Source organism: Eptatretus burgeri, chromosome 12 (genome assembly GCF_056783735.1).
Source record: "Eptatretus burgeri isolate ZD-2024b chromosome 12, Ebu_testis_v1, whole genome shotgun sequence".
Lineage (NCBI taxonomy): Eukaryota > Metazoa > Chordata > Myxini > Myxiniformes > Myxinidae > Eptatretus > Eptatretus burgeri.
The window spans coordinates 29,258,090-29,281,396 of NC_140972.1; the positions used below are offsets into that span (position 1 = coordinate 29,258,090).

Here is a 23,307-nt window from a genome sequence, read left to right on the forward strand (position 1 = left end):
GCTTTTGGCACAGGAAAGAACTTCAGGTTCTTGGCAGCTCACGAGATGTCTGTGGCACTGGGACCTAACAAGTGTCGAGGTTTGCCATTCTTCCATGCCCTCACTGGATGTGACACCGTTTCAAGCTTCGGAGGCAGGGGGAAGAAAAAAGCATGGGAAACCTGGAAAGCCTGTGATGAGGTCACTGATGTCACTGCAGCATTCTGTGCCTTGGCTGCCACGCCAACTCCTTCAGCCGTAGATGACCACATGGATGCACTGGAGCGTTTTGTTGTTGTGCTCTATGATCGCACCAGTAGCCAGGAACATATCAATGAGTGTCGCAAGCATCTGTTCACCCAGAATGGCAGATCAATAGATGCTCTCCCACCAACTCGTGAAGCCCTGAAACAGCACATCAAGAGAGCTACCTACCAAGCCGACTACTGTTGGGGCCAGATGATGGTGTCCACACCAGAGCTCCCATCGCCCAGTGACTGGGGTGGGTTCACACCGATAATGGCTGGGACATATACTGGACAACCCTCCCAGAGGCAACCGAGGCATGTCGGCAACTACTAAGGTATGGCTGCAAAAAGGGATGCAGAGGACAGTGCAAGTGTGTCAAGGCTGCACTCCAGTGCACAGTTCTATGTCACTGTGGTGGGGAGTGTACAAGAGAGTAGAACTGGGACAAGAGAGATCACAGATGATAATTATGTAACATGTACACATGTATCCATGCATCATAGTAGACTCTGTTACCTGGATCTAGAGGTTCCACTGAATAATTTTGACTCTGTAAGTTGATGTTAGGATCAAACAGAAGCACTTCCTCTGAGTTCAAGAGTGTTAAATGAACAACAGTCATTCCATGGTGCTTGATAACAGTTTTTTTGAAGAGTTTGTTGTAGAAAACCGTCCAAAAGTGCAAAAATGCACCAAAAAATGACCAAATAAATGGTTTATTCATGCTTTGTCACCTTTATTTGCTATTTCTTATTTGCTAGAATCTATATTTAGTTAAATAAAACCACTGGTATGCTTCTTAAATATAGTTGTATCCATACGTATCCTCCTTGTACAACACAAAATCGGCTATTTTGTAAAATGGCCACCATTTTGGCTCTGGGAAGAATCTGGAATGTCCTTATATCCAAAAATCTTTGTAAGATACTGCCCTAGCAGTGTGCCAAATTTCATGCTTGTATCACTAAAGGCACATTTTTTTCACATATCTGCCAGACTAAGTGCCCTACTTTGAAAACTCAGTGCTGGGACATGGTGGCCCTGGAAGCTAAGTACCATGCCAAATGCTTGTCAGGGTTATATAATCGTGCCAGAGCAGCCCAATCTTCTGAAGCGCCAGGGGAAACTGAACCAGAGAAAGAGCTGTCAAGAGTAGCTTTTGCTGAACTTGTGCTCTTTATTGAAGAGACCAGACAGGATGAGGAGACGGCGCCAGTTTTCAAGTTAGCAGAACTGGCTCAACTATACCAGTCAAGAATTGAACAGCTAGGCGTCAGGAGCAACACAAGGGTACATTCCACACGTCTCAAGCAGAGACTCCTTGCCCAGTTCCCTGACATGCAATCACACAGCAAGGGAAGAGACATCCTGTTGGCATTTCGAGAAGATGTTGGCGATGCTATTGCTGAAGCGTGTGAAATGGACAGCGACAATGATGCTATCCCATCTTGCACGTGCTGCAAAAGTCGTGCGCCACCACATGTTTGGAGAAGCCAAGCCTTTCATTGGGTTCCCTGAAGGATGCCAGAAAGAGTCTGTGCCACAAATGCTGCTTGGCCTGGTCAGCATGGTCTTAGAGCGACCCAGCATCAAGGACCAGATGACAGACACAAGCAATGCAACAGTTACCATTGCTCAAATTGTGAAGTTCAACAGCGTAAAACACAAGCGTATGCAAAGCACCTCACCATCCTCCACTGTACGGCATAGCCCTGCGCAAGAAACGCCTCTTCCAATATATGTGGGGATGATGTTACACGCCCACACGTGCAAGAAGGAACTGGTGGATAGGCTGGCACATGTTGGCATGAGCATCTCGTATGATCATGTCCTCCACCTCACAGCGCAGATGGGGAACTGTGTCTGCGAGCAGTTTCACTTGGAGCAAGTTGTCTGCCCGCCCAAGATGCGTGGAAAAGTTTTTACTACTGCTGCAGTAGACAATATAGATCACAATCAGAGTTCAACAACAGCAAAGTCCTCCTTCCATGGCACAGCTATCTCACTGATCCAACATCCCAGTTTCATGGGAGAAGGTGTGGATCGATCCATAGTCGTAACTGGAGGAACTGGGGATACAAGCACGTTCATCCGCCAGCTGCCACAGTGCTACACTGACGTGCCTCCTGTAACCAGCATTGTCAAGAATGTGCCTGTCCCTGATGCTAGGGTGACATCACTTGACAGAGAGGCTAAAAAGCATACTGAGGAAGAATATCTCTGGCTACACAATGCAAGGCAGGTCGTAGACGGAAATGATGAGGGAGGTGAGAACATATCTTGGGCCGCTTTCCATGCCAGCCGCCAGCCACCAGAAGTTAGACCAATCTGCCCCACCACCCTGCTTCCCATGTTCCAGGACAGTGCCCACACAGTGGCCATGATCCGCCACTCCATAGATGTCGTGAAGACTGCTGTTGAACATCTGAATCCAGGACAAACACCAGTGGTCACATTCGATCAGCCACTATTTGCCTTGGCAAAGCAAATTCAGTGGAAGTGGCTAGAGAAATATGGTGAAGATAAGGTTGTCGTGCAATTTGGTGGTCTCCATATCGACATGGCTGCCCTCAAAACACTGGGAGACTGGCTGGATGGTAGTGGGTGGGTGCAGACACTGGTGCAAGCCGAGATTACCACACCTGGAACAGCCGAGTCTTTCCTGCGGGCATCAGATGTCACCCGCACAAGGAGAGCCCATCAGGTTACTGCTGCTGCACTGCACATCCTGCAACATCGAGCCTATGACCATTATTGCAAGAGAGAAGATAATGACAGAGAACATCAGCTTTGTTTTGAAGATTGGTGCTATCAGAGAGGAGAGGAAATTCCCCAGTTCCAGTACTGGTCAATTGTGTTGCAATTGGAGTTGTTGTTGAATGTGTATGTACGTTCTCTGCGACAAGCATCGTTCACTATGTACCTTGATGCCCTGACAGAATTGGCCTGTTGGTTCCATGCCATGGACCACATGAACTATGCCAGGTGGATTCCAGTTCACTTGAAGGACATGACTGAACTTCCTGAAAGGCACCCAGAAGTAGCCAGAAAGTTTCGAGAAGGTAGCTTCACGGTACAAAAGACAAAGAAGATCTCATCAATCCCAATAGACCAGGCACACAAGCAGAACAATGCCTGCATCAAAGGAGATGGTGGGGCAGTTGGCCTCACTGATAACCCAGCTGCTTTAAGGTGTTGGATGATCGCTGGGCCGGAAGTGGCGAGGGTCATAGAGGAGTTTCAACATGGAAACCAGCACTCTGGAAGAGAAGACAACATACGCCACCATGACCAGACGACCAGTGTCCAAGCCTCATTCACTGAAGATGTCCGGTCACTAGTCAAAGTCATGGAAGAGCTTGGGAACCCCTTTGAGGAAGACAGCCCAGATCTCGTTGCTCTTGATACCAAAGAAATTGTTGGTTCTCCTGCAATTGAGGCAGTCAGAAAGGTAAGGGAGATTGGCCTAAAGCAGTTCCAGGCTTTCTCCAGGGATTGCCTTGTTGAAAGAACCAAGCCAGTTGCTGACACAATTCACCGAAATAAGCTCAAAGTGTTCAAGGCTCAACCAAGAAGGAACGTGAGCAAGGAGAAGCATAAGCTCACTTGCCTCAAGAACAATGCTCAACTCATCTCACGGCTCTACATCAGCTGTCAGACGAGGGATGGAAACCTGGACGAGTTCTTTCGCCATGAAAATCAGGCATGCCCTCCAGCACTGTCCGATGGATGGAGTCTCCGCTTAGGTACAAAAAGCGACCTACTCACATGCTTTGAAGAGATCTCAGATGCAAGGTTAGAGGCTCCTACCACCACCAGTATAGTCATTGATGAGCAGCCATTGTGCAGATGCTAAAGCCTGCTGCATGCAAGAACTTCAGAGAGTATGCACAAGATATCTTTATCCCTTACATGTCTACAAGGCTTCAATCTTCATCACGCCTGGACCTGGTATGGGACACCTACATAGCTGACTCACTCAAAGCTAGTGCAAGAGCAAAGCGTGGTAAAGGAGTGCGCAGATGTGTGGTAGCAAAAGGAGCCATACCCAGAAACTGGCAGAACTTTCTTCGAGTAGACACCAACAAGACACAGTTGTTCAAGATCCTGTCAGAAGCTCTCCTCCTGTGGTTTAACCTGAAAGACAAGCAACTCGTCGTCACTGATGGAGAAGAAGTCTGCAGCAAGCCTCCACTGTCTTCGCTGGCCCCATGTACCCACGAGGAAGCCGACAGTCGAATGCTGCTTCATGTATCTCATGCATTCCGCCATGGCCACAACAAAATCATGATCAGAACGGTTGACACAGATGTTGTAGTATTGGCTGTCTCGGTTGTCCAGAATCTGCAGCCAGAAAATGAACTGTGGATTGCATTCGGAACTGGAAAAGGGTTCCGATACCTGGCAGCCCATGAAATAGCAGCTGGACTGGGGCCAGATAAAGCACAAGCACTTACGATGTTCCATTCTCTGACAGGGTATGACACTGTGTCAAGTTTTGCAAGTCATGGGAAGAAGACTGCATGGGCAGTCTGGAATGTGTTGCCGGAGTTGACCGAAGCACTGTTGAAGTTGTCATCTGCACCAAGTGACATACCAGAAGAGGTCATGCACACCATTGAGAGATTTGTCATCCTCCTGTATGACAGAACAAGTCCATGCACAGACATTGACAAGGTACGCAAGAAACTTTTCGCAAGGAAGAACAATGTGGAGTTGATTCCTCCAACCAAGGCCGCTCTGGAAGAGCACGTTAAGAGGGCAGCCTACCAGGGACGTCATGTATGGGGCCAGGTGTTGCTCCCTACACCAGAGCTGCCGCCGGTAAAGGCCCGGTCACACCTTGACGTTTTAGCCAACGTATGCCGATTTTTGAATTTTTTTTCTAAAACGCTGGCAAACGTTGAATACGTTATGGGTAAGTTTTGATAACATTAAGAGCACGCTGGCATACGTCGTAGTACGTTGCCATAAGTCGTTGTACGTTGGCTTTAAACGTTGTACTTTTCGGTTGTCCTCAAATATTTACATGCTTGAAATTTCACGACGTATGCCGGCGTATGACTCACACGTTCCGCTACGCTGGCCACAAGTTGTAGGCACGGTCTGCGATCGTTGACACACATCGACAGACGTTACTTTTAAGTTACTCATAGGCTGAAAGACGTCGGTATAATGGATCGTCCTTGTGTCAGCATCCACGGCCACGGCCAGGACACTTATTTGCAGCATTCTTCAAACTTTTCTTCGGCATGACGAGGATGTTCACACTTCGATGTCTAGCTTGGCTATGATTCCAATTGTCTATCGGCAGTGTCTATTTAAAATAGTCGAGTTTGAGCGTTTTAACACGTTCAGAAGAAACGCTTCAAATTTCCAAACCCCAGCGTCAAAAAAAAAAAAAAAAAAAAAAAAAAAAAAAAAAAACGCGAGTGACAGCAATTTAAATCGTTCATTGTAAACAATGAAACTAGCTGAGTGGTACCATTTCAAAGTCGTTGAGTGTAAAAAAAATCCAATTGTTGAGCGCAAGCGTCTACTTTCAATAGTGGAGATGCAGCCATTTAAATCGTTGAGTGGCAGCCTATGAACCTACCCGTGGACACGCGGACGCAAGGACGATCCATCATAACCCACACCCTCCCCCTCACACCCACCTACTACTGCCAACATGAACAAACTACTACTAATACTGATACTGATACTGATGACATGGACATCAACTCAAAAAGGAACTCGAAAACACTGTTGGGTTCCCCTTTTATGAACACCATTTTTATATACCAATTCCCAAAACCGCTGGGAACACGTCTTTATATGGCAGTTGTAAGCGAGAAACACATTCATTTTTTTTTTTTTTTGTCGACCGGAAGACGTCATTGGAATACGTCTACATACGTCGATGTGTGTTGGGACTACGTAAAGAATTGGTTCAAAGCACGTCAAACACAAGTTAGAAATAAGTTTCGCGTAAAAAAGACATTACCACGACGTGTTTCGACTTATGAGTAGCTTATAAGTAGCCTTTGTGGACGTGTGTAAGCGTCCACATATCGTGTGTAAAACTTATCCCCATCGCATGCGGAACGTGTGTCATACGCCGAGTACGTCGTAAAATTTTGAACATGTTCAAAATTTCTTGACGTACTCTACTTACTACGACTTATGATAGCGTATTTAGCGTTCTATTCACGTATACCAAACTTACCCATGCCGTATTCGACGTGCCCCCAACGTTTTAGACACATTTTTCTTAGGTCGGCATACGCTGGCAAGATCGCCAAGGTGTGACCGCGATTTTGACCCTTCCATTTCTACGGCAGTTATGATTTGAATCGTTGTGCGTCAGCCTTTTAATAGGCTACGTCACGACATCGTCGGCGATCCGTGCAACGCGCTATGCCTGAGTTAGACTATCATTGGGCATCGGTTGTGTAGGCCGACAACAGGTTCAGCATTCGTTGGTATAAGTTATCTATAACACAACGAAACGTTCTGTGTAGTTACCAATGCGTTACACATAAGACCAAGTCGCTATGAATACGTCCGAATCTTTAAAAAAAAACATCAAAAGTTTAACGTAAGCCAGCGTTTTACATACATTTTAACACGTTGCCATCGCTGGCTAAAACGTCAAGGTGTGACCGGGCCTTAACCAGCTGGGGGTGGACCAAAAGTGAGGAGGGGCTGCATGAGCCCCACTGGACAAGATTACCACAAGCAGCCCAAACTTGCCGTGAACTGCTGTCATGTAAATGTAAGAAGGGTTGTGTGAATCGTTGCAAGTGCAAAAAGGCTGCACTTGAATGTACTGCTCTGTGCCAGTGTGAGGGGGAGTGCACCCAAAACTAGACATTTCTACTTTTAATTTTGAGTTTTTCATCATATCACTGCAACATCATGTCATTGAAATGTATTATGTGGAATTTTGGATTTCTTGAGTAAATTATTTTGTATTTCTTTTGTAAATACACCATGCATTTAACTTTTAATAATTTAATAGAAGCCTCGGGGTGGGTGGATGTTTGGTCATTTTTAGATCATATTTTAGTCAGTTGTTGTTGATGATATATTTCCAGGAATGTTTATTCTTATACACTTTTTCATTGTCATTTATTTTACGCTTGTTATGTAATTATGTCACCCGCAGGGCTATAGGTTGGACTATAGGTTAGGGTTAGGTTAGCTAGTTTAGTCCAACAAATAGTTGGGGGAGTAGCGCCCCCCCCCCGGGCAGCTTAGCTATAGTTCGGTCTTCCTGCTGCCATGTGGGGGGGCCAACCAGTTGGGTGACCCTTTACGTGGTGGCGCAGACTTTCTTAAAAAAAAACATAAATGTAGTAGGGCCCAGAGCGATTTTTCTATTTTTCTCCCCCCCTCCCCCCCCTTAAAAAAACGCGAAAATCGTTAACTGCTATTTTGTAGAGCCTCATTAGTCGCATATATAGGCACAGTGATAGTTGTCACCGAAGTATAAACGTAGAAGCCACAATGATTTGAAAAATTTCCCCAAAAAAGGGTTTTCCCCCCTTCAAAATTTCGAAAATCTGCTCCCATACGTTTGTAGTACTCGGTGAGGCGCATCCATTAGACCCCTATAAACGATGAAATCGTTCCACAAATGTAGAAGCCCGAGCCATTTTAATTCCTCTGGTAGCCATTTTAATGTCACCTGGCCGCCATTTTGTAAAATGGCTGCCACAGCCCTCAGAGGCTAAATCTGTGGTGGCCAAATATCCAAATCGCTTCATAATATGTCTTTCTACAAGTGTGCCGAATTTTGTGCTTTTATCACTTAGTGCACAATTCTTTTGAATATTTGAGCTGTGTGGCGCCACTATTAGTTTGCTTTTAAAACCTGTTATCTAAACTTTAAAAAAATGTACATCTCCATAGTGGCAAAATATGCTTGTGGATCAACACTGGCATTGCACATAATAGACTGCTTGGGAATTACCGCAAGCTAATGAATAACTCATTAAAGAGTCTTACCTGGAATGTAGTTAACGGGAGCTTTTGGGATGGCGTGTCAGTCAGTCAGTTAGTCCGTCTGTCCATCCATAAACGTATGCAACTTCTTCTCTGAAACTACATACAATTTCAATGAAACTTGACCACAACCTTCATCACAAGTGATGGACCAAAGTTTGTTCATGATATTAAAAAAACAACTAAATAACTGGGATCTCAGGGGGGTGAAAATAGGGGTTGCCCTCCCCCCCCCCCAAACATGCAGTTGCTTTCTTCTCTGAAAGTACACACAATTTCGATGAAACTTGACCACAACCTTCATCACCCGTGATGTACCAAAATTTGTTCATGCTATTTAAAATAAATAAATGGGGTTGAAGGGGATTTACAACGGTGGAGGGGGGGTTGCCCCCCCAAATAGGTATTTGCTGCAACATTGGTTCATTGGTACATTTTGTTGATTCCGTCTCATATCGACTTCCTCCTCAGTATCATTATTCCACAAGGTGAGTGCCCAGGGGTGTTGCTCCTATTTTTCATTATCATTGCTTGTATAATTTGATACACAGCAAACTGCAGAAGCAGAAACTAATTGTGAGTAGGCAGGAGGGCATTACCCTATTCAATGAAAGACTCGTATTCACCTATGATTGATGTTCAAATTCACATTTGTGGGTGATTTTAGATCAGCAGAAATTAATTTTAAAATAAAAAATAAATTGACAAAGCTCAAGTAAAAAAGCTCCAGGCAGTTGACAAATTTGTTAAAGTCAAATTCTATACATCCAACAAATTAGTCTTTTTAATGTTTTATACATTGTGGGTGGTATAAAGTTATCCATCCTAAATTGTTGTGGAAAGACAGGAACACAAAAGTGTACCACATGCTCCATTATCATAAAAGCTTTACACGTGTTCAGTCTCTCTCTATCGAGTGCAGCCTGTGGCTGCTGGTTGCATCATTGGTTGGGACGTGGCTATGCCGCTGATGCAGTGTCCCCCTTACCAGTACACTGGTGCTCATTTTGCCGACCTCGGAAGGATGACAGGCTGAGTCAACCTCCTGAGTGTATTTTAATTCAGTGGCCAATGGGGCTTGAACTCAGGGCCCTAGGATCGCAAGCTGCCACCCTAACCACGAAGCCAACACCAGGCTCGTGTTCAGTTACAGCGGCATATTGTATGATTTTCATGTTGTTGGTGTGCTTTCATGCTCCTCTGCTTTTCCATTTTGTGAACTGATAAAGTGAAATTATATTTTTCTCAAGAAAATATGTATTGTTGCAGGCCAGAGGTCCGGTGGCGAGAACGACCACTAGGTGGGGGAGGTTACGTCGTCTCCCACCAGACTCCCCAGAATTGTAGGCAGTCGCTCTGGATAACTCCGTGAGGCGGCGGGTCGCTTAACTGACCGTGGACGCCTATACCTCCACCGCGTAGAGTAGTATAGGGTCTTTTTGTCTAGAATGTTCTTCTTCTTCTTTCGGCTGCTCCCGTTAGGGGTCGCCACAGCGGATCATCCGTTATGATCCGCATAATGATTTGGCACAGGTTTTATGCTGGATGCCCTTCCTGACGCAACCCTGGTCGCCTCTTACGACACAGGGATATGGTACACCTATTCTAACTGGGGCATACACCGGGCCCAGTACACTGGTACTCACTTCGCCAACCTCGGAAGGATGATAGGCTGAGTCAACCTCCTGGTGTGTATTAATTCAAGCGGCCAACGGGGAGTGAACTCAGGACCTTTTGGATCCCAAGCCGCTACCCTAACCACTACGCCAACACCAGGCTATTTTTGTCTAGAACCAATTTACCTAATTAACCAAGCGGTGTCGTCTACCGGGGAACCACGCCCTCGGCACATCTTGCTCGAACTGGGTCACTCTTCTGGCTGCGGTAGAGTTCCAACTACCGACTACCAACTCCGGTTCGGGAGCAGTCGAGCGGAACTGCCAAAGCCGTGCCGGCTAGGATGAGCAGATTAACGGGAACAAAGACCCGGCCAAAACTCAGATCCGAACCATGCTGGACCAATGAAAGAAAGGATGGAAACGAACTGGGAACATTTTTAATCATGGTTTATTTACAATAAGGACACAGAGCAAGACTTATCGTGGAATATACAAGAAAGAATTCACAATGATCAGAAATAAGCACTTAATTAGTTCTACTTAAGAGACGGCGCCACACACACAGACGAAAATAAAACCCAGGTGTTTTATTATGACCCCCGCAGCCAGCGAGAGAGATGAGCTGGGGTCGCGGTTCGGCGGGGTACCTGCACGTTGGAGGGATGGGGGTGCTCCATGGTGCGGCACCTGCCAATGGCCGTGCAGCCCGGCCCAGTCACACGCGTGGGGCTCATGTCCGCGGAGGAACTTGAGAGGAGTAGTCGGAGTCCCAGGGCGGGGGTCAGGGTCACGGACAGGACCCAGCAAAGCTTCCCCGAACGCCCCAGACTCCAGCAACGAATGCCCCGTCTCCAATAAACCTCCAACGAATGCCCTCGAATGCCCCACGCAGAGCTGAACTCCTTCTGAAGTGAACTGAACTCAGACTCCAGCTCAGAACACACGACTAACTCCAGCTAACCAACTCACTCCTCCAAAGAACTCCCCTCAAGACTGAGGATGGTGTCGTCTTTTTATGGACCTCCCCCAATGGGGCGGGGGCTCGGTGGAACAGACGTCACTGTCCACCCTATTTGGACAGGGCCTCCACGGATCCGCTCCTTCTGGGCAGGGTCTCAGCCTTGTTGGGGGAAAAACCCACCCCTCCCCCCTTCCACGCATGTTTGCACTCGTCGAGCAAGTTACAACGTTGAAAAGGTCGTCGTGCAAGAGTTACAACGTTAAAAAGGAACGTTTGTGGAAACGGCAAGGAACGGCTGCAAGATCTTGCCTCAGCAAGTCAGGCTGCAAGTAGATAGCGGGTGGGTAGTGGATCGTGATGGGGGATGGGATGGTTGTTGGATGTAAAGATTAAATAACCTACCTAAAACGACATCGCAACGCACACCTTTGATTCTCCCACGAGAGAAAAGGAAGGGACCTGTCTTCACATGTACTTAACGAAATAACTGACTTTTGGGACATCTGTATGTTTGAATGCATATGGTTTCCAGATCTGTAACAGTATTTTAGACCCTTGCATGTAAGTAGAGGATTACTGTCATTCAACATTAAAACTGGATCAATGTATCGTGGTTGGATGTTGATGGGAAAGCAAATGTTGGAGATTATTGTTATTTAAGCAACAGACCCTTCCCCATATTAACAGGCTGCATTTTTATATGAGCTTTGCACTTGCACAATATCACCAAAAGTAATGGGACTGAACATCAAAACTTGAATTTAAATCTCCAAACCTGCACGTGTAACTGTGCCTACTTTCTCCAGACCATGCTTTATAACAATGTCTTATTGTGACATTTTGAACATTGCACTGATACAATACAAGGGCCCTTTAGTCTGCAACACACATTGTTCTTGTACAGTATGTCTGTTAAGAATTGGTTTGAAGACAAATATGTTGAAAATTTGCAAAGACCAGCGCATAACCCCGCCGACTCAATTCAAATCGAACTACTGTGGAACATCATGGAACACCACCTGAGGACCAGAGCTAATAGGGCACAATCCACCACTGAACTTGCACTTGCTCTGAAGAAGGAATGGTACAAGATAACACCCATTATCGACAACATTTGATACAGTGTTCATGAAAATGATATCCGATAAAAAGTTGTGAATTAATAACTGAATATTTCTTTCCTGTCCCATTACTTTTGTTAAAACAGTCTATCATATGGTTACTTGAAACTGTGTTGTAAAATAATAATTTTCATGATTATATCCCTTAATCAATAATCCTGAAAATTAGTATTTTACAATGCAGCTTAAAGTAACCATATTGGAGACTATTTTACCAAAGTAATGGGACAGTAAAGAAATACACAGTTATTAATTCACAATTAATTTTCAGGATTATTTATTAAGGGATATAGTACCTGATAGAATGGAAGAGTGAAAACACATCCTGAGAAAGGGGCGAAGAGTGGAAAATGAAAGATAAATATAGCTTGGCCACCACATTGGGTTGCGATTGATAAAGTGCATCATATTATTGCTGAAAATTCTGATTAAAACATCCAGTGATGATGTGCAAGCAAGCTAGTTGTAATTTTTGGGGTGATTTCAGGCTCAATAAATTAAACATTAACTTAGAGCATGAATCAACCAGAAAGTTGTGGTTATTGATATTCCTTAAAATCCATCGCTTTCTCAGGCAACATGCAAACTGCATGATGCAACTCACGTAACTTGTCTGACACTATGCAATTGATACAAAGTTTGGTACTGCCTCTATGTGGTGTGGCTACCTTTGTGGTGTCTTTTCACCGAGTTGTTTAAGAGCCTACCTATCCATATTTACAGAGATATTCGTCAAAATAAATCATTCGTAAGAAACTAAACATTCGAAACATTGATTACCTGTATGGGACATGATGTAAAAATAATGGTGCTGTGCTTTTTATAATCAGTGTTGGTAGGACGTCAGCAAGTAATAATACCTGCGGGTGAAACAAAAGGACACAATTTTAGCAGAATTTTGAAATTAAACACAATCGATCCATTGTATACACGGAGAGTAAACAATTTGGTGCATGCATTATGTGGTCAAGGTACATGCTCGTATAAATAAATAAAAATTCCAAAATCATGTTTGCTCTTTGTTCTGCAAAACCGTTCAAAAAATAACCGTCAACAATTTAAGAAACAAAACCAAAAAAGGGCCACCTTTTCAGAAGGATTAATCTGAACAATTTTGTTATAATGGAGTAGTCTCTGAGGGCAAATGCCTGTCTGCATCGGCAGAGAAGATGTACAATGGATTTTATCAGCTGAGGGTTGATTTTGCTTACTGCCTGCCATGGTAAATGAGGTGCAGAGATGGTAAATTTGAGAATTGGCCTGTCTTTGGAGTAAAGGGACGTCGTGCTCTGATGAGGGGTGTGGGAGGGTTTGAGGGGATAAGGACATTGGAGGGGGTGAGTTGGAGGACTGAGAGAGCAGAGGGAGAGTACGATCAGAGGTGGGTTGGGAGGGATCCAGAAATCTGAGGTGAGGCTTTATGATTGTGCCTCATTGTGGTAGATTTTTTTGGATACATAGTCAAGGCTTGTGGAAGAGCTCGTATACTGACCGGATCAGGATGCAACAGACAAAAACAGGATGCAAAAGGAACAGTGGAGAGAGAAAGAGAAAGAGAAAGAGAAAGAGAAAGAGAAAGAGAAACACCAACAGCAAAGTTGAAGGCCAAGACAGAGGGAGACGACCAAACAATAGGTGAGGGGAGGAATGAGGGGAGGGGGAGGGGAGGATATGAGATGATGCATGGGGTGGACAAGATGGAAACAGAAGGAAATTCCAAAGAGGGAAAACTGCAAATTTGGAATGAGGAGGACTTATGATTGGGGTAAATGAGGGTGGAAAAGATCATACTTTGGGATTGGGGATGATCTGAGATGGTAGTGAGCATCTATCTTGAAGATCTGGAGGGAAGAGTGAGATTGAAGAGAATATGGAGGTTTGTTCCACAGGTGGGAAAAGAGGTGAACAAATGAGTGGAGGTGAGCAGTGATCCCAGATTTAGGTAGTTCCACCAGAAAGGGGTTGATGATGAACTATGTGTGCCCTGCAGAAACTTGGGTGGGACAAAGCACGGAAAGAGCAGAGGGTGGAAGACCAGAAAGGAGGCGGTAGAAGATAAAGAGACCACTGACCTGCCCGAGATGGCGAAGTGATTGGCCCATAGACTCAGCTTCATCAAGGGAGAGTCCAATAATCTTAAAGACCTCAGTTTGCATGGCATCAAGCTGAGCAAGGTGTGAGGCAAGGGAGGCAGCCAAGAGGGGAAAGCAGCCCTCCATCAAGCTGTTGATGAAGGCCTTCAGCTGAATCGGAGTTCAGGTGTGCCAAGGAAGGACTTTGTAGGACAGAGGATGCCCAGTCAGCAGCTGGCTGTAGAGACCAACTTTGAAATGTAGTTTGTCCAAGAAAGGTCATGGCTGATCGTGGGACCCAGGAGTTTGAATGGTTGAACTTCCTCAAGAGGATTAAGAAAGTATATACAAAGAGGGTTTGTCAGATAGATACAGGGTGTTTCAAAAAAGTGGAGTATTTAGGCAACCTGATATTCTGTCATTTCTAATGCTATACCCTTCTCTCTTCCAAGTTATGGTGGTGGTGGAATGCCGTTTCTAACAAGTAATCAGTAGGACTCTAAGCCAACTTCGGTGTTCACAGTGAAACAAGTGAAAATTGTGACTTTGTGGTTTGAGACAAAATCCTATGTGCAGGTGCACTGACGATACTGTCAGTTTTTCATGTTCACACGCATGATGGACTTTCCAATGGGAGCATTCAGCGGTTTGTGGAAAACTTCCAAGCACATGGAAGAATGGAAAAGCAAAATAAAGGCAACATTTGCCACCCACTAAGTGTTTCCAAGGACCAAGGAAACATTGATATTGTGAGACATTCTGCTATCGAAAGTCCGAAGAAATCCCACTGTTGGTGTTCCCGAGAATTGGTGATCTCAGCCTCATCCTTGTGGTGCATTCTCACTTCTGAACTCAAGCTCTACCCCTATATCATATCTGTAAGGCATAAACTAACTCTGAATGACATGGCAAGCTGAATAACAATGTGTGATTGGTTCAGTGACCGAATGGAAAGTTACCAAATTGGATCAAATCCTTGTGGTTCAGTGATGAAGCACACTTCCATTTGAATGGGGTGATCAACAATCACAATGACATCTTCTGCGGTGCTGAGCTTCCTGAGGAAGTGTCTGAGATGTCTCTCAAGGGCCCAAAGTCCACTTGCTTCTGTGAATTGAATACCAGATGGGGTATGCTGGGACTGTATTTGTTCGAGGACGCCAATGGTAAGACAGTGGTGTGGTACCGCTCACCGTTGACTGAGGTCTTATGCAGATTCCACGCTGATCTCACTCAACTATAGTCTCCAAACCAACTCAGACCTGCATGGTTCATGCAAGACGGTGCCCCACCACACACTGCAGGTGAAACCATTGAATTGCTCCATCAGCTGTTTGGAAATCGCTCATCAGCCTGGGCACAGCGCATGAGAGGGCACCCCAAAGCCTGGATTTGAATCCCTTGGGATCTTTCTTTTGGGGTGCTGCCAAAGGTCAGGTTTACGTCAACAAACCTCGAACCCTGGCTGGCCTGAATCAGGAGGTGGAGGACAACTGTCAGGCCTCCACTCCAGCCACTTGCAGACGTGTTGTAGAGCATTTCAGTCAGGATCAAAGCCTGCTTGAACAGATCAGGCAGAGCACACATTGAAAATGTCAATTACAAGCAGTCTGATGAGTGATTTGAAAATGCCATGGTGTATGCTTTCCATAAATGTATCACTGAACTTGCTACCTTTTGAAATTTTTCTTTACTAAAACCTTTAAACAGTCTACTTTTTTTGAAACAACCTGTACTCGAAGTATCCACCTTCATTTTGGTGAAGGATCATGATTCATGATTCCAACTGTCTCCCCCCCAACCTATCGCCTTTGCCTGTCTCTGTCCATACCCACTCCCTTAATTTGTAACACAAAACTAATTTAGACCCCTCTTTATTTTTTCTTTTACAATTCCGTCTCCCTAACCCCCTTTATTGTCTCTGTCCGGTTAACCTATCCTGTCAACCCAGCCTACTCCCAACCCCTACGTTCCCTTTCTGGAGGAGAATAAGGAGAGACTCGCATCCTGTCTTGAGGCCCAACAAAGCTTCAGAATGGCCTCCTACAGAGTTCAGCACTCTAGCCCAAGGTGGGTCCAGCGGCCTACCGAGAGCAAAGGGATGGATGGTGTGAAGGGGTACATTTCCTAACTATCCTAGCGTTTATTGACTTTAAACTACCCCGGGGCTTTCCAAAACGCCTGTCACTTAAACTATCGGTTCTAAAAACCATGATTCCCATCGCCTGTGTCGGTGTTCATTATAAATTTGGGCCTAGCCCTCCAATTTTCATTCGTGCCCTCACACAATTTCATGGCTGGGCAGCGTGGCTCAACTGGCAGGGATTCCCCCTCTGCCGAACTCTATCGATGGCACCCCCGGGCCCTGAGGCTGTCTCCGACCCTACCTGCTCCCTATGAACAAGGGGGTTGGCCTCCCTTCCATGCCCACGTGGCATCTTTGGTGCTCTGGGTCCCGATCCGCAGGTCGCCCGTGCCCAGTACGCTATCCCGGTCCCTTGGCCTACTCTGGCCGACTACTTCGGTGCCCGGGGTGCCCACTATTCGGTACTCACCTTCCCAAGCCACGCTCCCAGCTGGTCAATATAACTACTGCACCCCTCCAAATGGGTATCGTGCCTTCTCTCAACACCAACAACAAAACGACCTCCTTTTTGTAACTTTAACTAACCCCCTAACTAACATTAAACTGACCCCAGGGTCACTTGGGTGGGAATCACTCCTCCCCCCACTCATTCATTTGCACCATGCATTCCACATTCACTGCATTCACACTTGGGCCTGTTGACCCACATTCATTCATTATGTTTCTCTTTTTAATTTCTCAATTCACACCAATACTGACACTCTGCTAACTAAACTAAACTCTGCTAACTAACTAAATTCCTCTAACTACCTCGTGCTCCCTCGTCGTCCCTTATTCTAACGCACGCTCAATTTAATCTACGCAGCTAAGCTACGTCCCCACTCCACATTCCATGTCTGTCTGTGTCTCCCGAAATCCATTTTCTAAATCTATCCTAAAATCCCTCTAACGAACCCATTCCACGGGCTTCATGAGGAACAACTCATGTCCCCATGAAGCCGGTCTCGCTAAACTAACCCATCCCGCTAACTAGTGCTTCCTTTGCCCAATTTAGGCTGTGTACTGGAAGCGAGGCATTTTTTTTCTCTCTGCAGCACCATGGTGGCGGTTTATGGCATGCCCGTTCGTCCCTATGGGCGATACCAACATCCCCTCCGATGGCCGATCCGTGCAGCCATGACATCACCATGCACATCGCAACAAGCGCTCGCTTTCGCGGGATTCCGCACGCGGAACAACGTGCGCTGTTTGCCTGAAGCTCGCGCCACGAGGTCCGGGCTGATGACGTCACCCACGCACCAAGCCTGCGTGGTTTCCTGTGCAGGGCAGCACGCACGCATCGTCCCGGAAACCAGCTCCGCGCGTTCCGTGAACAGAACACGCGGTAAACAGCACGTGATGCCCCGCCCACGTGGGAACCCGCGTGTTCCAAATTCCATCAACACTCGCCGCCATTTTAGCCATCCACGGAGCCGGCTTGTGTCCGACGTGGAACGTTTCCGGGCCGGATCGCAATCGCGCAGACGTGCCCGTGCAGGCCATGTGCAAAGTGCGCCACAGACCTCGTACATGCCGTCGCGCGAACCCGGCGCGGTAACCAATATAGCTTTATACCATGCAAAAGGCTCGCCACACCCGTCTGGAGCGGTCCATCATCCATTTCCTCGCATGCACTCATGCACGCCATGACACTTGCACCATACTTACCTGTACCACTCACACTTTACCACACACACTGGAACATTCATATCAGGGATTCGCGCTACCACAAGCAATCCTGGGGCCTCCATACCACGCAAGCTCCGCGTGGACCCGTTCGCAGCACTCACCCGCTCTGCCTCGTTCGGCCTGATCGGACTCACCTCGTCGCGATCTGCCTCGAGGGAGCGTATTTCCTCCCCGTTCCTTAAGGAGGCTATCCTGCTGCTCGCACCGGGTCACGACACATTCCCCAAGCTCAACCCCATTGTCCCTCACTATCTCTACCTGTGTGTGCTCGTCCATTTCCTCATCCAATTCATTCCCCTCTTTGGATGTCTGCGTCTCCGTCACTTGAGCTATCTCCCGTATCTCTGTTATTTCTTTTAATTCCTGCGTTTCCCCTTGTGTCACTGTTTTCATTTCCGTCGTCTACCCGTGTTTATTAATTTCAGTCTCCCCAATTATCGTGATGGCGTCTCTCGTCATCCCGACCTCACCCGCATTGATCGCGGGCCGGACACATTGCACACTCCGTGTCGGTTCGGTGTCTCTGCCACGTGGTGCTGCCATCTTGCAATCTACCATCCACATTTTGTCACGTGCAACCGCCCTGATTGCCTCTTGCTCTGCCTGGAGGTTCAACCCCACGCACTGCATCTTACCCCGCTGTGTTTGCATATCACCCTTTAGCGTTTGCATATCGCCCCTCATCTCATCCATTTTGCCATTTGTTACTTGTACATCACCCCTCAATGCCTGCATATTGCACGCATTTGCATCCATATTGTCGGTCATTTCCTGCCTGTTCGCTTCCATTTTCACCATCAACGCCTCGAACATCTGTCTCATGTCAAACGACCCTGTGGCAGCCGATTCGTCATTATCGGGCGCGGATCCGCCAAGGGTCGGGAGGGAAGTTTGACGGGGCGGGGGGGGGAGGGGTGTCATACGCCGCCCCTGGGCCCCTTTCGGACTCTGAATTTGGTTGCGGGGAAAGTTCCTGCATGGGGGTGGTGTCCTGGGTCTCTGGTTCCTCTTACACTACACTACTACTACCCACCTGCCTCAGCTCGTCTTGGCGAGACATGTTGCGTGTTGGGAACAAATTTAGAAATGCTCGTAAGTTGGGGAAAACGGGGGGTTCGCTCCCTACACTCCTGATCTGGATCCGTCAATTTTGTGGAGACGGAGGGGTTCGAATCCCGCTCCTGAACACCAAATGTTACGGGGCCGGGTATCGGCTGCGAGCACGACCGTGAGATGGAGCCAAAGAGTCGACTCCACCGATCACCCGGAATTTAGATCGTACTTTTTCGGAAAACTCCGAGAAGTACGGGTCCCTTATCGGACCGTGAAGCGTCAATATTTCTGCCACATGGTACAGGGTTATTTGCCAATTTTCAAAATACCTAGATATCCACGTGGTGATTTACCGAGTCTCCACACCCGAGACCGCACCCGTATGGAACGAGCCGCTAGTGCACTTGAACCGCGTGTGACCTGAGCGGACGGTCACCAAAGTCCCGTCGGTCCAAATGTCCCCTTACGGAGGCACAACGGCCTTGCTAATTTTCCAACACTCAGCACACTAAGCCAATGGAGGAAAGGACACGAACGAGCTGATACATTTCACAAATGGGGATATTTATTAACAATAGGGAAATGAGGGGAGCACGTAGGGCAGAGTTATCCGAATATAGAAGGCACGTATGTACAGCACGGCACTTGTACAATTTCCTACTTACCGGACTGGCACCGCGCGCGCGCACGCACGCACGCACGCACGCACGCACACACGCACGCACGCACACACGCACACACGCACACACACACACACGAATCGGACCCAAAGCGGTCTTTATTGAGGCTTGTCTCGAACCTGTCCACCTCGTGTGGTCTTCGCGATCTTGGGGGGTGGGGGGGACTCGAACCCGCAACCAAGACCGTCTACAGGGCCCTTGTCGATGACCACTCACTGGCCCTGGATGCCAGGTCGAAACTGCCTGGACTGAAACGCCTCTCCCACCAGGGATGTCTCGCACACGATCCTCTGAACTCGCGAATGCTGCTGCCACGAGCACACCGTCTCTCCCTCTCCTCGTCCAGACCACCCCTCCTTTTTGTGTTCAGGCGCGAGAGACCTCCTTTTTTCGCCACTCGCCTCCTCATTGGACGGTCCGTTCTCGGACGACTCGTCGTGGCCTCCCGATTGGCCGGGGCCAAACACTCTATCTTGCTAAGGCAAAGCCAGCCTGAGGTGCTGAGTTTCCTGATTGGACAAGGGGCACGCCCTTGCCCTCCTGGGCGGAGTCTCAATCTGAGGTGATGAGGTTCCTGGTTGGACAAGGGGCACGCCCCTGCCCTTCTGGGCGGTGTCTCGATCTGAGATGATGAGGTTCCTGGTTGGACAAGGGGCATGCCCCTGCCCTTCTGGGTGGAGTCTCGATCTGAGGTGAAGGAAATCTCCGTCCCCGTACGTGATCGAACACACGTAGACAATGGCGTCGAGCAGAGCGAGGGGAAGATGATGCTGGCGTTGATGGTGGTATAAAAATAAAAGAAAACCCTGACTATCAAAGTAACTCACAGTGCAAGTACATTTATTCACCCATTAGACTAGGGAAAGGGAGCTATCTATCCACATTCACTTTTCGAAATAACTGAGCCATAGGAACCTGAATGTCTATGTGCTCATGGCTTCCAGATTCGCAACAATATCATAATATCTGCAAAGTTCTACCTCTATCTGTTCAGCTGTTTTGAGAAGATGTTTGCAGGTTTTTACTTAAGAAAAAAAAAAATATATATATATATATATATATATATATATATATTTTTTTTTTTTTTCGGGCTGCTGTATATATATATATAGCTGCTGAACCACATGACCGATGATGTCATCAATTTTTTTTCCCTCCACACAATTTTGCCCCAGATGACCACATAATTTTTCACACTGATCGGATAAAACATTTGACATATGCAATTATGACATCATAATGAAGCCGCATATGACATCGTCAAAAAAGTCACGCTTATTTCCCATAGGGAGTACTTCACATGTGCCAAGTTTCGATTTTTTCCATGGAGCAGTTTCGGAGATACAGAGGTCCAAAAGTTTTCCTTTTTTCCAATGTGGCTACCACACCACCTAACCTATGATGTCATAATTATAATTAGAACATTCCACATGAGTCGTTGCACCTATGGTGAAAATTGTGTCAATCTGATATACGGTTGAGGAGTAAACAGATAAAATTAGCACGGACGTACTGTACGTACGTACAGAGGGACAACCCGAAAAATAATTCCTCTGGCAACTTCGTCAGAGGAGGCATATAAACAGGAAACGAGCACATAAAAGTTACTTGAAAATGTATCCAATTTCTTGGTGGCAGGTATGGTCATTACCGACGAGTAAACAGTTTATGCTTACCCCAGTTGATATAGGATTGCAATCACGTGTGCTTGATGCATTGCCAGAAAGAGTTTCAAGATCATCATCTGAAGAGTTGCTCTGGAAAATAAAAATCACATCCATGTCCGAAGGAAGCGGTTGACTTTGGCATTTTAAATATGAAATAGGCAAAGCCTAAAAATGAACGCAACCCAAAGGAATCACCCTTTAGAATTACTCTTTAAAACCATTTAGAACCTGTCAGTTACAATCTAGATGTGGTAAATTTATGCATTAGTAAATGCCTGTAAATTAACGATTAAAATGGACGGTTACATGTTATAAGTTTTGTTGAGCACACCGGTAAATTGTAATAGAAACTGCTTGACGTAATGAGCTAATGTTGATTGCAGATGGCGGTATTGTACTGTAAACTGCCTGGTAAGATCCGTGAAGGTGCTGGAACATTCTCAGCCGAAACTTCCAGCGTGGACGAGAATCGCATTTGTTGGAAGACATGGGATTGTTCTGCGATGCTATATAAACCCGCAAAGGGAGGTATAGAGAGACTGGTAATATGTGACGAGTTGTGCATTTCCATCGTCCCCGTGCTCGATTTAACTCTGATGAGTGAACGAGGTGTTAATGTCCAGAGAGGTTGTTAACGCGTGGAGCCGATTATAATCAGGTTGTTTAAAACTCATTGAGATTGTGCATCAGGAAAGAATTCCTTTGAGGTCTTAAAATCATCCTGGACAGGCCATTGTACGAGAGAGAACATCGTGACAAGACAAACGTTCAACAGCCACGGTGGATGAGGTAAATAAAACGCGCGTGAGTTGTGCCGGCAGGACTGGGACACTGGGCAGCAGAAACAACTACTTGCGGGAATCGAAGTTGGACACTGTAAGTAATGTTGAACTTCCTCATTTGACTTTGTATCTGCTCGTTTGAAATACAAGTTTCAAAAATGCTACGTTGTTGATGTGGTCATTGCAACACCAGTCAGAGGTCACATACACCAACTGACAAAGATCCTAATTGAGTGGTAGCTGGACCTGTACGTTCGTCCAGACTTGTGAAGCTCAAAGCAAAGCTCAGATTATAATCGTTGGAGGACGCACTGAGTCCGGCAACACGAACAACATACGTACACCAAAGGGAAGGAAAACCTGAAGGTGTGTGCGCATCACCCCCCCCCCCCCTAACAGAACCATTTACAATTACACATTACATCTCAAAACCATTTAGAATTACTGAGATATAATTTGTAGAACAACTTTGTTTGCATATTTCCATTCCTATTGCTTTGTTTTTTCACACTGTCTTCAATTCACTGAAGGATCTTTTTTTAAGTCAGGTTGTCATCGTGTACTTGCAGTTCTGTTTTTCCTATACAGACAAAGTTAGAACTGATTACAATTCAAGTATAAATAACTTGCTGAAATACTTCACAAGCGAGGTTAACTGAACAGGATGTATTAGCTTACCACACCAGTGTTGTTGTACTGTTTATTGAGGATATCTTGAGCTGCGCTCAACATCACCACATATGCAAAGTTATTGCATAGCCCAAGGAACCTGAAAATGTCTCAATTAGACACTGTATGAAAACATTTCAAGTTGTTTAAAAAAAAGTTATGTATTGTATGAAAATAAACAAGAAAATAATAACATTTCTGACTATATGGGAAAGCAATTTGATACACATTTGAAATATCTAAGATTCCTGCTGCTGTGTCAAAGATAGGAAACTATGAAGTTCAAAATAAATAAATAAAATAAAATACAAATCAGTACATTGTTGATGTGCTACCATATAGCAGAACAAGTTGCTTTAATATACGAGTCGAATGCTCAAACAACATGAATTTTCTACCCTCGTTAACATGCCCCCCCCGCCCCTCCCCCACCCCACAACCTTAATCCCTGCTCCTTCCAAATTACCAGTTTTCCCTCCTGAGAGTTTCATTGTTTCTATCTTGTCCACCCCATGTATCCTTTCCTGCCCACCATTGATTGTCCAAGTTTGCCTTTACCTTGGCCTTCAACTCTACTGTTGGTGTTTCCCTCCTCTCTCTCCAATGTTTTTTTTTATATACATGGTCGATGCTCCTGGAAGAGCAAGGACAG

The 23,307-nt window shown here is 46.1% G+C and overlaps 2 protein-coding genes across 9 annotated transcripts in view; one reads left to right on the forward strand and one right to left on the reverse strand.

The window, feature by feature from the left end:
• Window positions 1–23,307, reverse strand: part of CLN3 (CLN3 lysosomal/endosomal transmembrane protein, battenin) — a 75,327-nt gene that overhangs the window by 29,005 nt on the left and 23,015 nt on the right. For 7 of the 8 annotated variants that reach the window (XM_085850020.1, XM_085850017.1, XM_085850014.1 and 4 more), the window contains 3 exons: window positions 22,665–22,755; window positions 21,214–21,294; window positions 12,699–12,778 (listed from right to left, as the gene is read on the reverse strand). In XM_085850020.1, coding sequence (XP_085706146.1) covers window positions 12,699–12,778; window positions 21,214–21,294; window positions 22,665–22,755 — 252 coding nt within the window. Of the gene's footprint in view, window positions 1–12,698; window positions 12,779–21,213; window positions 21,295–22,664; window positions 22,756–23,213; window positions 23,290–23,307 lie in introns of all 8 variants that reach the window. The other variant, XM_085850021.1, reaches the window with a different exon arrangement.
• LOC147015340 (uncharacterized) lies at window positions 1,261–11,556 on the forward strand. Its single transcript, XM_085849181.1, is given in 4 exon segments — window positions 1,261–1,671; window positions 1,673–4,058; window positions 4,061–5,052; window positions 11,485–11,556. Coding segments are annotated over 4 exon segments (3,861 nt in total).